Source organism: Ochotona princeps, chromosome 11, assembly GCF_030435755.1.
Source record: "Ochotona princeps isolate mOchPri1 chromosome 11, mOchPri1.hap1, whole genome shotgun sequence".
Lineage (NCBI taxonomy): Eukaryota > Metazoa > Chordata > Mammalia > Lagomorpha > Ochotonidae > Ochotona > Ochotona princeps.
Genome location: NC_080842.1, coordinates 73,747,796 through 73,759,675, shown reverse-complemented (window position 1 = coordinate 73,759,675; position 11,880 = coordinate 73,747,796). Strand labels below are relative to the sequence as shown.

The following is an 11,880-nucleotide window of genomic DNA, read 5'->3' as shown; positions in this document are numbered from 1 at the left end:
CTCTGTGCTCGGGGACGGGGCCTGTGCTCGGGGGTGGGGCCCCTGTAAGACGTGCTCTGTGCTCTGGGGCGGGGCCTGGCCTCTGTAGGGCGGGATCTCAATGGGGGCGTGCTCTGGGGCAGGGCCTTGTTCGGGGGCGGGGCCTGACCTCGGGGGCGGGGCGGGGCCTCGCCGGGTGCCGAGGAGTGCATGGTCGCCCGGCTGCGCTCAGCCCTGGTCAGTCCGGCCTGGGAGGCCCCGGGGGCCATGCGCCCTTCAGGCCTGGCTTGCCCTCGGGGGGCCGGGACCCGGGTGGTCGCCCCAGCCTGCCCCGCTGTGATGGAGGCCTGCAGGCCCTTCTGGCAGGGACACCCGCAAGTCCCCAGCGTGGCCGCAGACAGTGCCAGCTGTCCGCAGAGGACTCCACTTTGCTTTTTAATTTTTTTTTTCCGTTTTTAGTTTTGTCTTACACTCTGCTGTTTGGGACTCAGTCCACACCACCGCTCTTTCAGATGCTTAAGTTTGACATTTTCATCTTGCAACTTAAACACAAGGAAACCTAAATTCAAATAACTTATTTTTAAGGATTAACTTTTATTGAAAAGCAGATTTACAAAGAGAAGGAGAGACAAAGATTTTCCATTTATTGGTTCACTCTCCATGTGGCTGCAATAACCAGAGCTGAACCGACCGAAGCCAGGAGCCAGGGGCTTCTTCGGGGTCTCCCACACGGGTGCAGGGTCCCAAGGCGTTCCCAGGCCACAGCAGGGAGCCGCTTGGGAAGTGGAGCAGCTGGGGCACAAAGCAGCTCTCGGTCCTAAGTGCCATGCGTTCATGGGTCCCCTAAGAACCACCTCAGCCCCATTTCACTCTGCTAAATCGCTCCTGACTCCCACCTGCTGCGGTTCAGAGTTCTTCCCACCGCAGATCATCACTGTCATTCCCCCATCGGAACCTGAACTTGGAGCATGTGGGGTGGAACAATGTGCCAGAATGCACTTTAGAAATTCCCCAGGATTCTCCCTTGCAGGGTTACACCTGCTCAGCATGTGCTGAGCCCACCTGTGCAACACCGGGTGGGACCCCAATCCCGCCCCACACCTCGCGCGACCCCGACCCCACACCATGTGGAACTCTGACCTCGCCCCACACCACGCGGGACCCGCCTCCCCGACTCCAAACCCACACGCGGGACCCCGACCCCAGACACCAATCCCACACACGGGACCCCGACCCCAAACCCACACGCGGGACCCCAGACCCCAGACCCCAATCCCACACGCGGGACTCCAGACCCCAAACCACACGCGGGACCCGACACCAAACTAACACGCGGGACCCCAGACCCCAAACCCACACGCGGGACCCCGACACCGTCAGATACCGCGCCCACCCACCCTGCCCCACACCCGGCGAGGCCGGTCGTCTCCCCGTCCCGTCCACAGGGCACCGGCCTTCCGGGAAGGGGCCGGGCTGCGGGTCGCCGCCAGGCCTCCGGCTCCGCCCCTCCCGGAAGCGGTCCCGGAGCCGCTTGGGGCGCCCGCTGCAGGACCCTGTGCCGGCCATGCGCCCCCCGCGACCCCTGGCCGCGCTGCTGGCGCCGCTGGTCGCGCTGCTGGCTGCGTCCCCGGCCGCCCTGGCCGAGGCCCCACACCTGGTGCGTGTGGACGCGGCTCGCGTGCGGGGGCCCCTGCGACCCTTCTGGCGCAGCACCGGCTTCTGGTGAGTCCCGCGCGCCCACAGGACCTGCAGGGCCAGTCCCGTGCCGAGCTGGGGGGCTCCGTGTGGTCGCCGGGCCTCACGCAGCTCCATGTCCACCCTAGCCCCCCACTGCCGCATGAACAGGCCGCCCGCTACGACCTCAGCTGGGACCAGCAGCTCAACCTGGCCTACGTGGGCGCCGTCCCGCACGGAGGCATCCGGCAGGTCCGCACCCACTGGCTGCTCAGCCTGGTCACTGCTAGGTGCGTGAGTGTGGGCGGGAGAGGGCATAGGGGAGTGGGGACGCATCTGCGCTTGCTGGCTGGAGTTGGGAGTAAAAGCCACCCACCTGGCCCCTGGAGCAGGTCCAGCAAGCATCAGCAGCCCCCCCGGGGGAGAGGCCTTGCCCTCTCCGGCTTGGTCAGCCCTGGAGTTTGCCGCACACACTTCTAGGATGGGACAACAAGCAGGAACTTGGCATGGCGTCCACTTCTGAGCTCAGGCCCAGGGTAGAGGATCCTGCAGCGCAAGACCCCCTGCTCAGGCTCTCGGCCCAACGTGCCCTGGCTAGAGGCCGCAGTCAGCCAGCTGGCTGCTGTGGCGGGCCCGGGCAGCCTGCACGGCACCGTGCACGCTGTGAAACAGCTGCTGTGCCTCGCCTACTCCCAAGAAGCCACTCCGCGCCAGCGCATCCCGCACTGGGGGGCTGCAGCCAGCCAGCAGCAGGGCCACGCCCAGTGCCTGGTAGTTGTTACGCAGCTCCCGCAGGGTGGCCAAGCCAGCAGCATCCACAAAGAGCAAAGGGACGCAGTCGATGACCACTGTGTGGAAGCCTGCCGCCCCGGGCACCAGCCCCAGCCCACTGGCCCCCTCTGCCTCCTGGGGACCCAGCTCCTTCCTCTTGGCTGCCCGGTGCCCTGCATCCAGCCCTGTGAGGCCATAGAGGGACCGCAAGAAGAAGTCCTTGTTGGCATAGCACAGTGGCCCCCCAAAGCGGAACACCTGTACCCCTGGCTCGGGCACCAGTCCCTCAAACTCGGCAGCATCCTCGTAGATGGCCGAGTCCCCTGCCCGGCCCAGCAACACAGCCCGGGGGCGCCGAGTACGGCCCGCCAGGCTGAGCAGAGAGAGCAGCACCCCGGCCAGCAGCCCGGCCTCAGTGCTGACCAGCACACAGGTGGCCGCAGTGGCCACCCAGACCAGGCCATCTGCTGGGCTCAGCTGCCACAGCCGGGGGACATCCCTAAGCTTGCGCAGAGCTCCCCGCAGACTAACCACAATGATACAGGCCAGCACGCTGCGCTGCAGGTCGCGGAAAAGCGGGGCCAGCACCAGCAGCACCAGCAGCACCACGCCGGCACTGACCACACTGGACAGCTGCGTCCGGCAGCCCGTGGCCGTCTTCACCAGGCTCTTGGCCAGAGCAGCGCTGGTGGCGAAGCAGTGGAAGAAGGCGGGCAGCACATTGCAGCAGCCCACGGCCAGCAGCTCCTGGTTGGCCCGGACGGCATAGCCATGGCTGCGGGCAAACATCTCAGCTAGTGACAGGGAGAAGGCTGAGCCCACCAGGGCCAGGGGCACCGCATCCAGGGCCACGCGTCCCATCAGCTCCATGTCCGGCACCCGTGGAGCTATGAAGCCCGTGGGGATGTCCCCAGCCACTCTTGAGCCAAAGCGTTCGTTGAGCCGCCCAAAGTGGGACACCAGTGTGGCTGCCACGATGACTAGCAGCTCTGTGGGCAGTGGCACCCGTAGGCGGTGCCGGCAGCGGTCCGACAGCTCCTTGGTGGCAAGCAGCACGGCCAGGCACAAGGCACTGGTGACCACGTCACACACGTTGGCCTGCCCAGCGCTGAGCAGCAGACTCAGCCAGGTCCTAAGCACCATGCCGGGTCCCTGGTGCCGGGGCAGCTGCACCCCCAGCAAGTGCCTGAGCTGTGAGGTCAGGATGGTCACTGAGGCCCCCATGGCAAAGCCATCCAGCAGCGGCTGCGAGAGGTAGGTGGAAACGAAGCCAAGGCGGAGGACGCCCATCAGCACCTACAGACAGAATGGAGTGCAGCTAGCGGGAGCCTGGGGAGCCAGGGGACCCAGGTATGTAGGGACAGGTGGCCAGGGCTAACAGGCTGGTGTGGGAAGCCCCTGAGCCCCTCAGACACAGTGCCCACCTCTGCCTGGACCTACCCAGCCAGCCCCTCCTCACCTGGTATAGACCGGTCACCAGGGTTAGGGCGGTGGCGACACGGATGGCGTGGCAGTCACGCCCACAGCCCTGGAGCCCGGGCCCCAGTGGGAATGCCGAGCTGTTGAAGATGCTGCTGTTGGCTCCAGACCCCTGGCTGTCATAAGCGGGGTCAAAGCCGGCCAGCCGGAGCTCCCGGTCCACCACCTGGCCCACCATGAGGCAGAGCAGGCTGAAGATGCCCACAGAGACGTGGTGGGAGGTGCCCAGGAGGGAGTAGATGAGGTTGGCATAGAAGGAAGTATAGAGACTGTAGACAGGCTGCAACCCAGCCAGCAGTGAGTAGGCGATGGCCTGGGGCACCAGGATGATGCCAATCACCAGCCCTGACACCACGTCCCCTGGGAGGTCCTCCCGTGGGCGGTAGCTGCGCAGCCAGCGTGAGGCGGGCACCAGGTCCTGCAGCAGTGCCCGGGCCCGTGGCCCACTGCATGCCCAGCTGCACCTCAGCTGGCCCTTGAGTGTCTCCAGCAGCCCCCGGGGGGCGGGGTGCTGGCGCCGAACCAACACAGGCTCCGGGGGCACGTCCATCAGCTGGCCAACCTGTGGGAGGGTCCAGGACTGGATCAGATGGGAGGGCCAGGGACTGGACACTAAGCCCTGTCCCAGGAGCAGCCCGTATGGCTGGGGCTGGAGAGGTGCAGGGATCCCCAGTCTGCTGACTCAACACAGGGATGGAGCCACATGGCCACGGGCACTCCTCCCACACATGCTGTGCCAGCCAGCCTGGATCCCAGCCTTGCCCTGGTGAGCACTGGAGATGGCTCCCATACGCCCTCTGACTCCCAGTCGGCCACTGGGTCCCAGGGGGCTTCTGTCCCCAAGCCAGACACCCAGGACACCCTGAGAACTGTGTCCCCTCCATCCAAGGCCCCTCCCCACTGGTGCTGGGCTCCTGGAGGCTTGCCCACGACCCTGGGTGTAAGCCGTTCACCTGTGTGCAGAGAAGTCAGGGTGCTGGACCCGTCTCAACTCCTGATCCCCCCGTCCAGCAAGCGCGCCCTGTGACTAGGGCCTGGGGCGTGTCCTCACCTGGGGACCCCTCGCAGGCTGTCCGGGCAGATGGGTGGGTGAATGGACACAATGGCTGAGCTGGCCTTGACCCGCGCGGAGCCCCGTATGTCCAGGGCCCTGCAGTTCAATGATTTACCCCAGTACAGCTGAGTCATGGTTTCCCCCCACCCCCCCGGAAGGGCAGGCGCCACCTGAGCGGCCAACCCAGCAGGTTGTTCTGTAATCAGAACCCTCACAGGTGGACACAGCAGGCTGGGGCAGGGGGTGTCCGGGAACTGGGCTTCAGATCCCAGACCCGAAGGGGTGGGGCACAGTGGCCCGGCAGTCCCAGAAGGGTGCTGGTTTCCCTGTCCAGCGTGGGCAGCAGGCTGCCAGAGCTCAGACACTAGTCCTTGTGCCTGCCTTCTGCTGTTGGGGCACCTGAAGGCCAGTGTCCAGCTGTGAGCCTTCCGCGAGTGTACGCAGGGGTTTGCGGGTCGGCAGAGGCGCCTCCCCACCCCGGAAGGCCTCCAGCCCCCTCCGGTCCTTCACAATGCTGCATAAGGCTGGGAACCTCAACTGGGGGGGAACCGGCAGTGATGTGGGGGCACAGGCACCTCGCTCTCCCTGGTCTCTGGGGTGGGCTGCAGGGGCAGGCGAGTCCTCAGGCCCAGCCAGGCTTGGCGCTGAGGGTCTGTGGTGGGGAGAGGGGTCGCCCCCTGTGGGGGCGAGTGTGACCTGTGACACAGTCCAGCTCCGGGCAGCGTCAGTAGCCGCGCATGCACATCCCACAGACTGGGGGCCTCAGGTTCTCCCCGGGTCGCCGCCGCGGCTCGCCGTCCCGCGCACGCGCACTCACCATCTCGCAGCGGCTCCGTCCTCACGGCGCACGCGCCCGCCGGGGTCTGCGCCCCGCGCCCCGCGCCCCGCTGCTCGGCTCTCGAGGGGCACCCGGTGCCTGCTGGGTGTAGAGCTCTGCTTTGAGCAGGCGGGGCAGCCGGCCTGTGGCGGGTCTGACGCTGCTCTGCCCAGCCGTGTGGCCCACAGCCGCCTCCTGCACTCTCTGGGGGTCGCCTTAGGAAGCCCAGTGCACGGCTCCCGTCTCCCGGGCTCCAGGGGGTGCCCTGTAGGCCAGCCCGGAGACCGCGAGCCCCAGGCTCACCCTTGCTCACCTGAACTTTGCACTCCTCCCCCGCCATCTGCCCCCACAGCCTCTAGTCTGCACACTTACACCAGTTGGGTGGATTTTTAAATTTTATTTTTATTTCAAAGAGTCACAAGAAGTAGAGACAGAGAGGTCTTCTGTCTGTCAGTTTACTCCCCAAATGGCTGCAACAACCAGAGCTGGGCTGGCCTGAAGCCAGGAGCTTCAGGGTGTCCCATGTGGGCATCTCCCGCTGCCCTCCCAGACACATCCGCAGCGAGCTGAGCCAGAAGTGGAGCAGCCGGGCCAGGGGATGTGGTGCCAGATGGACGTAAACTCTGCCTTTATTTGGAAAGAGTGAAGGAGTGTTAAACTACCACTTACAGCACCAGCATCCGACATAGGCGCTACTACATGCCCTGGCTGCTTCACTACCCATCCAGTTTCCTTCCTGGAAAAGCAGTGGAGGACGGCCCAAAGCCTTGGGAACCTGCATCCGCATGGGAGACCTGGAAGAGGCTCCTGGCTCCTGGCTTCAGCCATTTGGGGGTGAACCAGTGGATGGAGGATCGCATCTCTGTCTCTTCCCCTCAAGGAACTAAACCTCAGAAAATAGAGGCTGAGAGACCAAGAGAAAAGGAGGCACTGCCAAGTGTTCACAGCAGCCAGGGCTTGCCAGGCTGCAGTGAGGAGCCCGGAGTATGCTCCTTCCGGGACCACTCCATCCCCTCATCTGATGGCTCAGTGGGTGAGGCTGGGCTGATGCCGGGGCCCTGGCCTCTGCCCGTGCCCCGGTGCTGCTAGTCACCCTGCTGCAGCTGTTGCTGACTGGAGGAGGTGTGGCCCACTAGTGGGTGGGGGTCTAGGCCATCCACCGCATGTGTCCTGGCGCAGTGTGTGATGGAGCCAGTCACAGCCCCAGCTCGCCATGCTCTTTGCACCTAGGGCTTCCTGCCTCGTCCTGCTGGCCCTGCAGGGCTGACCCCTATGCAGACTCAGCCAGCTGTCTAGGGACCAGGTCCACTGCAGGCACAGTTTTAGGGGGACCTCCGTCCACCGGAATGGGGACAGTCATCAGCAGCCCAGTTCACACCTTCCCAAAGCCCTGCCTGCCCCCTGCCCGGTGCTGGCTCTCCCACCTCCTGCAGGCTCTCTCCACCCTGGGCAGCCACTGGGCTTCAGGGGCGCTTTAGTTTCCTGCGGAGTCCAGGCCTTGCCTGCGTGCGGTGCAGGTCCAGCCCAGGGCAGGCAGCTAAGCCCTTGGCCACTTCTGCTGTCCTCCCACAGGTACTCAGCGGGGCAGGGTCTGAGCTACAACTTCACACACCTGGACAGGTACCTGGATCTGCTCAGAGACAACCAGCTCCTCCCAGGTAGGTGAGCCAGGGCTGGCCCTGTTCCCTTGCCTCCCCGTGCCCAGCCACTGGCCCCGGGGATGGGGGAAGCAGGGTGGTCAGCCGGCCTGTCCCCGGTGTCTCAGGCTTTGAGCTGATGGGCAGCCCCTCCGGCCACTTCACGGACTTTGAGGACAAGCAGCAGGTGTTTGGCTGGAGGGCCCTGGTCTCCCTTCTGGCCAACAGATACATAGGTAAGCAGTGGGAATCAGCGTGGGCGCCTGAGGGGCGAGCAGGTGTGTTGTGGGGGGGGTCCCGTTGTAGAGGGTCCCTGCTCCCCCCACAACCCCCGTCCTCAGATCGGTATGGGCTGGACCACGTTTCTCAGTGGAACTTTGAGACCTGGAATGAGCCGGACCATCATGACTTCGATAATGTTTCTATGACCACGCAAGGTGGGCGCCGGGATCCCTCAGGGCTGTGGAAGGACTGGGTGGTGCAGCCGCCCCCACCCCGCTCAGGAACCGCTCCCGCCCAGGTTTTCTGAACTACTACGACGCCTGCTCCGAGGGTCTGCGCGCCGCCAGCCCCGCGCTGCGCCTGGGCGGCCCTGCAGACTCGTTCTGGCCGCCGCCGCGCTCCCCACTGAGCTGGAGCCTCCTGGAACACTGCGCTCGCGGCACCAATTTCTTCACCGGCGAGCGCGGCGTGCGGCTGGACTTCATCTCGCTGCATAAGAAGGTGCGGCGCGCCCCACCCTGCACCGCTCCCTGCCCGCAGCCGGCGCGGCGCGCTGAGGTGGGCGCTGTGCGCAGGGTGCGGGCAGCTCCATCTTCATCCTGGAGCAGGAGGCGGCAGCTCTGCAGCGGATACGGGAACTGTTCCCCGAGTTCGCCCGCACGCAGGTGCACAACGACGAGGCTGACCCGTTGGTGGGTTGGGCGCTGCCGCGCGCCTGGAGGGCCGACGTGACCTACGCCGCCATGGTGGTGAAGGTGCGCGCGCCCACCGCCCGGGCCACCCCTTCGGGGCACATCGAGTGCGGCCAAATGCCCAGTACCCCCGCCCCCGTCTGTAGGTCATCGCGCAGCATCAGAACCTACTGGTAGCCAACACCAGCTCCGCCATTCACTATGCGCTGCTGAGCAACGACAACGCCTTCTTGAGCTACCACCCACACCCCTTCACGCAGCGCACGCTGACCGCGCGTTTCCAGGTCAACAACACGCACCCGCCGCACGTGCAACTGCTGCGCAAGCCGGTGCTGACCGCCATGGGGTTGCTGGCCCTGCTGGGTGAGCCGGGCGCGGGCTGCAGTCACGGGCAGGGGCGTCTTCTGCACATGATGCCAAGCACACACCCTCCGTCTGCACCCGGGTTGTGGACCCCCCGCAAGGGATTGCGGCGGTGAGGGCCGTTCTCCCTCCCATGTGGCCACGGTGTACACTGCACTTCTTGCTCCCCCCCAGATGGAGAGCAGCTGTGGGCTGAGGTGTCTCGGGCTGGCACCGTGCTGGACAGCAACCATACTCTGGGGGTCCTGGCCAGTGTCCACCGTCCCGAGGGCCCTGGCGACGCATGGCGCGCCACCCTGCTGGTCTACGCCAGCGATGACACCCGCGTCCACACCAACCAAAGCGTCCCGGTGACCCTGCGCCTTCGCGGACTGCCCCCAAGTCAAGGTCAGCAAGGGAAACCCAGGGAGATCTGGTACTTGGGGCGGGGCCTCGGGCATGGGGCTGGGGGCGCCCACAGTAGTATGCGCCCTAGCGTCTGGCTCCCCAGGGCTGGTCTATGTTACGCGCTACCTGGACAACCGACTCTGCAATCCCCACGGCGAGTGGCAGCGACTTGGCAGCCCCGTCTTCCCCACGCCAGAGCAGTTCCGGCGCATACGCGCAGCTGAGGTTGGCATGCAGGGCAGGCAGCCCAGGGTCGGGGGAGGCCCTGGGGGGTCACCGAGCCTCCAGGGCACTGAGGACCCACCTCTGCCTGCAGGACCCGGTGGTGACAGCACCGCGTGCTCTCCCTGTGGGGGGGCGCCTGACACTGCACCGCGAGCTCCCGCTGCCCTCACTGCTGCTGGTGCACCTGTGCGCACCTTCGCGGGACCTGCCGGGCCAGGCAAGTGCCCACCTACCTGGTATCTGCCCCGGCACATGTGCAGCACCTGCAGGTAGCAACTCACCCAGGCCATACCTCCGCCAGGTAACCCGGCTTCGTGTTCTGCCCCTGATCCGAGGTCAGTTGGCTCTGGTCTGGTCCGATGAAGGAGTGGGCTCCAAGTGCGTGAGTGTGGCTGGTGTTCCCCACACAGCCTGGCACCCCAGGGTCCCCACAACACCCTTCCTGGTACCCCCCACACAGCCTGGCACCCCAGGGTCCCCACAACACCCTTCCTGGTACCCCACACAGCCTGGCACCCCAGGGTCCCCACAACACCCTTCCTGGTATCCCCCAACAGCCGGGCATCCCAGGGTCCCCACAACACCCTTCCTGGTATCCCCACACAGCCTGGCACCCCAGGGTCCCCACAACACCCTTCCTGGTACCCCCAACAGCCGGGCATCCCAGGATCTCCCATTGTATCTGCTTGGCTCCCTCTTCCCCCATCCCAGTTGGGCACTACACCTTCTGGCCTCCGTCCACAGTGGGGCACCCCAGGGTACCTCACTGCACCTTCTGATCCCCCATGACCGGACACTCCAGTGTGGCCTGTCACTGCCCAGGGAAGGGGTCTGGGGGTCCACCCAGTCCTGACCCAACTCCATCTGCAGGTGCCTGTGGACTTACGAGGTGCAGTTCTCCGCAGAGGGGAAGGCCTATGCGCCAGTCAGCAGGGCACCGTCCACCTTCAACCTCTTTGTGTTCAGCCCAGGTATGCCTGGCCTGGCCATGGTGGTCCCAGGCCTCCATGGGGTGGGGGGCTAATGGACCCTGTGGGGCTCAGGGACACATGTGTTCCCAGTCACAGGTATTATCTCCGGCTCCTACCGAGTCCGAGCAGTGGACTATTGGCAGCGGACAGGCCCTTTCTCTGACCCCGTCCAGTACCGCGAGGTCCCTCCTGGCGAGGGCCCAGCAGCTGATGACCTGTGAGCCGGTGCTGCCCTCTGGACCAGGCAGCCTGGGCTGGGGCCACCCTGTGACCAGCTGGCCATCAGCCATTTGTCCCTCCCCACCCCTTAAAGTGCCATCACATAGCCAGTCTCAGGTCAGCTTTGGTGCCTGGGTCTAGCTGAACCTGCCAGAAGGCTGAGGGTGGTTTGCGCCCCCAGAGAGCCCAGCCTGGCCTCCTCCCCTGCCCCCCTGACAGGCTATATCAGCTGTGACTGTTGGCTCGCCCAGGCTTCCTGGCTATGTACTTGGAGTCAGAGCAGAGCTGGACCCCCACCCTGGGTCCAGATGGAGGGAGGGGGAACAGGGGCCCTGAGTGGTAAGAGCCCACACTCAGGTGTTCTTGGCCATGGAGTGGGGGGTCAGAGTGTGCAGTAGGGGACCCCAGGTGGTGGGAACCCACAGGAGAGACGCAGATGAAGCTCCCGGCTCCAACTGGGCCCAGCCCTGGCTGCCACAGCCAACTGGGCAGTGAACCTAGCACAGATGTTCATCCTCTCTCCACCTTCCAAGTAAATAAATCTACAGGACCAATAATTCCTCCAAAGGTGGGCACCCAGCCCAGCAGAGGGTGGTCTGAGGCTTGTGTTGCTGACTGCCACGGCTGCAAGCCAGGAAGCAAGTGGGGTGCACAGCCTGGCCTAGCCAGAGCAGGGGTGCTGGGCCCTCTTTCAGCTGGAGCCCCGAGGCCACAGCCAGGCAAGTGGGAAAGGGGGTGTTTTCCCAGGAAGGAGCAGCTGATGCCCAAGCAGAGGACAGTTATGACTGATTGATAGGCTCCACCACACAGACCCAAGGCCAGTAGAGAGGTGGCATGGACCCTGGGCACGCGGGAAGATAGGAGTGACAGTGTCCACAGACATTGCTGTCCGAGGGGCAGCAGGAGGACCTGGTGGCTGCATGGGGGAGGGCTGTCAGTCAGACCTCAAGCTGACAGGTGCGAAGCTAGCAGGACTGAGCCCAGGCACATTAGTGGGAGGGGCGGGGCTGGACCAGGGCTGAGAAGCAGGTAGGACGGCAAGAACCAGGGCTGTGCCCGGCAGTCAGCCCTCTGTGGTCAGCTGCATGGCCTGCTGCCTGTCCCTGCCAGCTTGGCTGCTCGCATGGGGCTGTGCGTGGTCACAGGAGGCTGGCATCTGACACTTTCCTGAGGGACAGGACCCCTAGCACAGGTTTGCCCAGTGGCATTTCCTGCCCACCAAGGGTGCTTCTCCCAGCATCCCTCAGGGGCTCCTGCAGGGAGGGTGCCTGGCCAAGGAAAAAGGGTTGGGAGCCCCCTGGACTCCAGTGAGGGGGTGGCAGGCCTGAGGGGAGCTTGGACCGCTGGACCTGCCCTTGCGACACCCTTATGGGTGTGACAGGACCCATCA

The 11,880-nt window shown here is 65.2% G+C and overlaps 2 protein-coding genes across 3 annotated transcripts; one reads left to right on the top strand and one right to left on the bottom strand.

Annotated features, from left to right (window-relative positions):
- The first annotated feature begins 1,517 nt into the window (after positions 1-1,517).
- On the top strand, positions 1,518-11,041 carry IDUA (alpha-L-iduronidase). 2 transcript variants are annotated; one of them, XM_004579403.3, is made up of 14 exons: positions 1,518-1,701; positions 1,803-1,943; positions 7,347-7,432; positions 7,540-7,647; positions 7,753-7,848; positions 7,932-8,134; positions 8,209-8,388; positions 8,472-8,688; positions 8,863-9,075; positions 9,179-9,300; positions 9,392-9,517; positions 9,602-9,678; positions 10,171-10,271; positions 10,362-11,041. In XM_004579403.3, the coding sequence occupies exons 1-14, from the start codon at positions 1,544-1,546 to the stop codon at positions 10,490-10,492; spliced, it is 1,959 nt and encodes a 652-aa protein (XP_004579460.3). In that variant the 5' UTR covers positions 1,518-1,543; the 3' UTR covers positions 10,493-11,041. The 2 variants fall into 2 exon arrangements, with proteins under 2 accessions (XP_004579460.3, XP_058526359.1); XM_058670376.1 differs by lacking the exon at positions 1,803-1,943.
- Positions 2,248-6,114, bottom strand: SLC26A1 (solute carrier family 26 member 1). The gene is made up of 5 exons (XM_058670449.1): positions 6,088-6,114; positions 5,775-5,890; positions 5,357-5,471; positions 3,884-4,465; positions 2,248-3,720 (listed from the first exon to the last, which is right to left on the bottom strand). The coding sequence occupies exons 1-5, from the start codon at positions 6,112-6,114 to the stop codon at positions 2,248-2,250; spliced, it is 2,313 nt and encodes a 770-aa protein (XP_058526432.1).
- Positions 11,042-11,880: the final 839 nt, after the last annotated feature.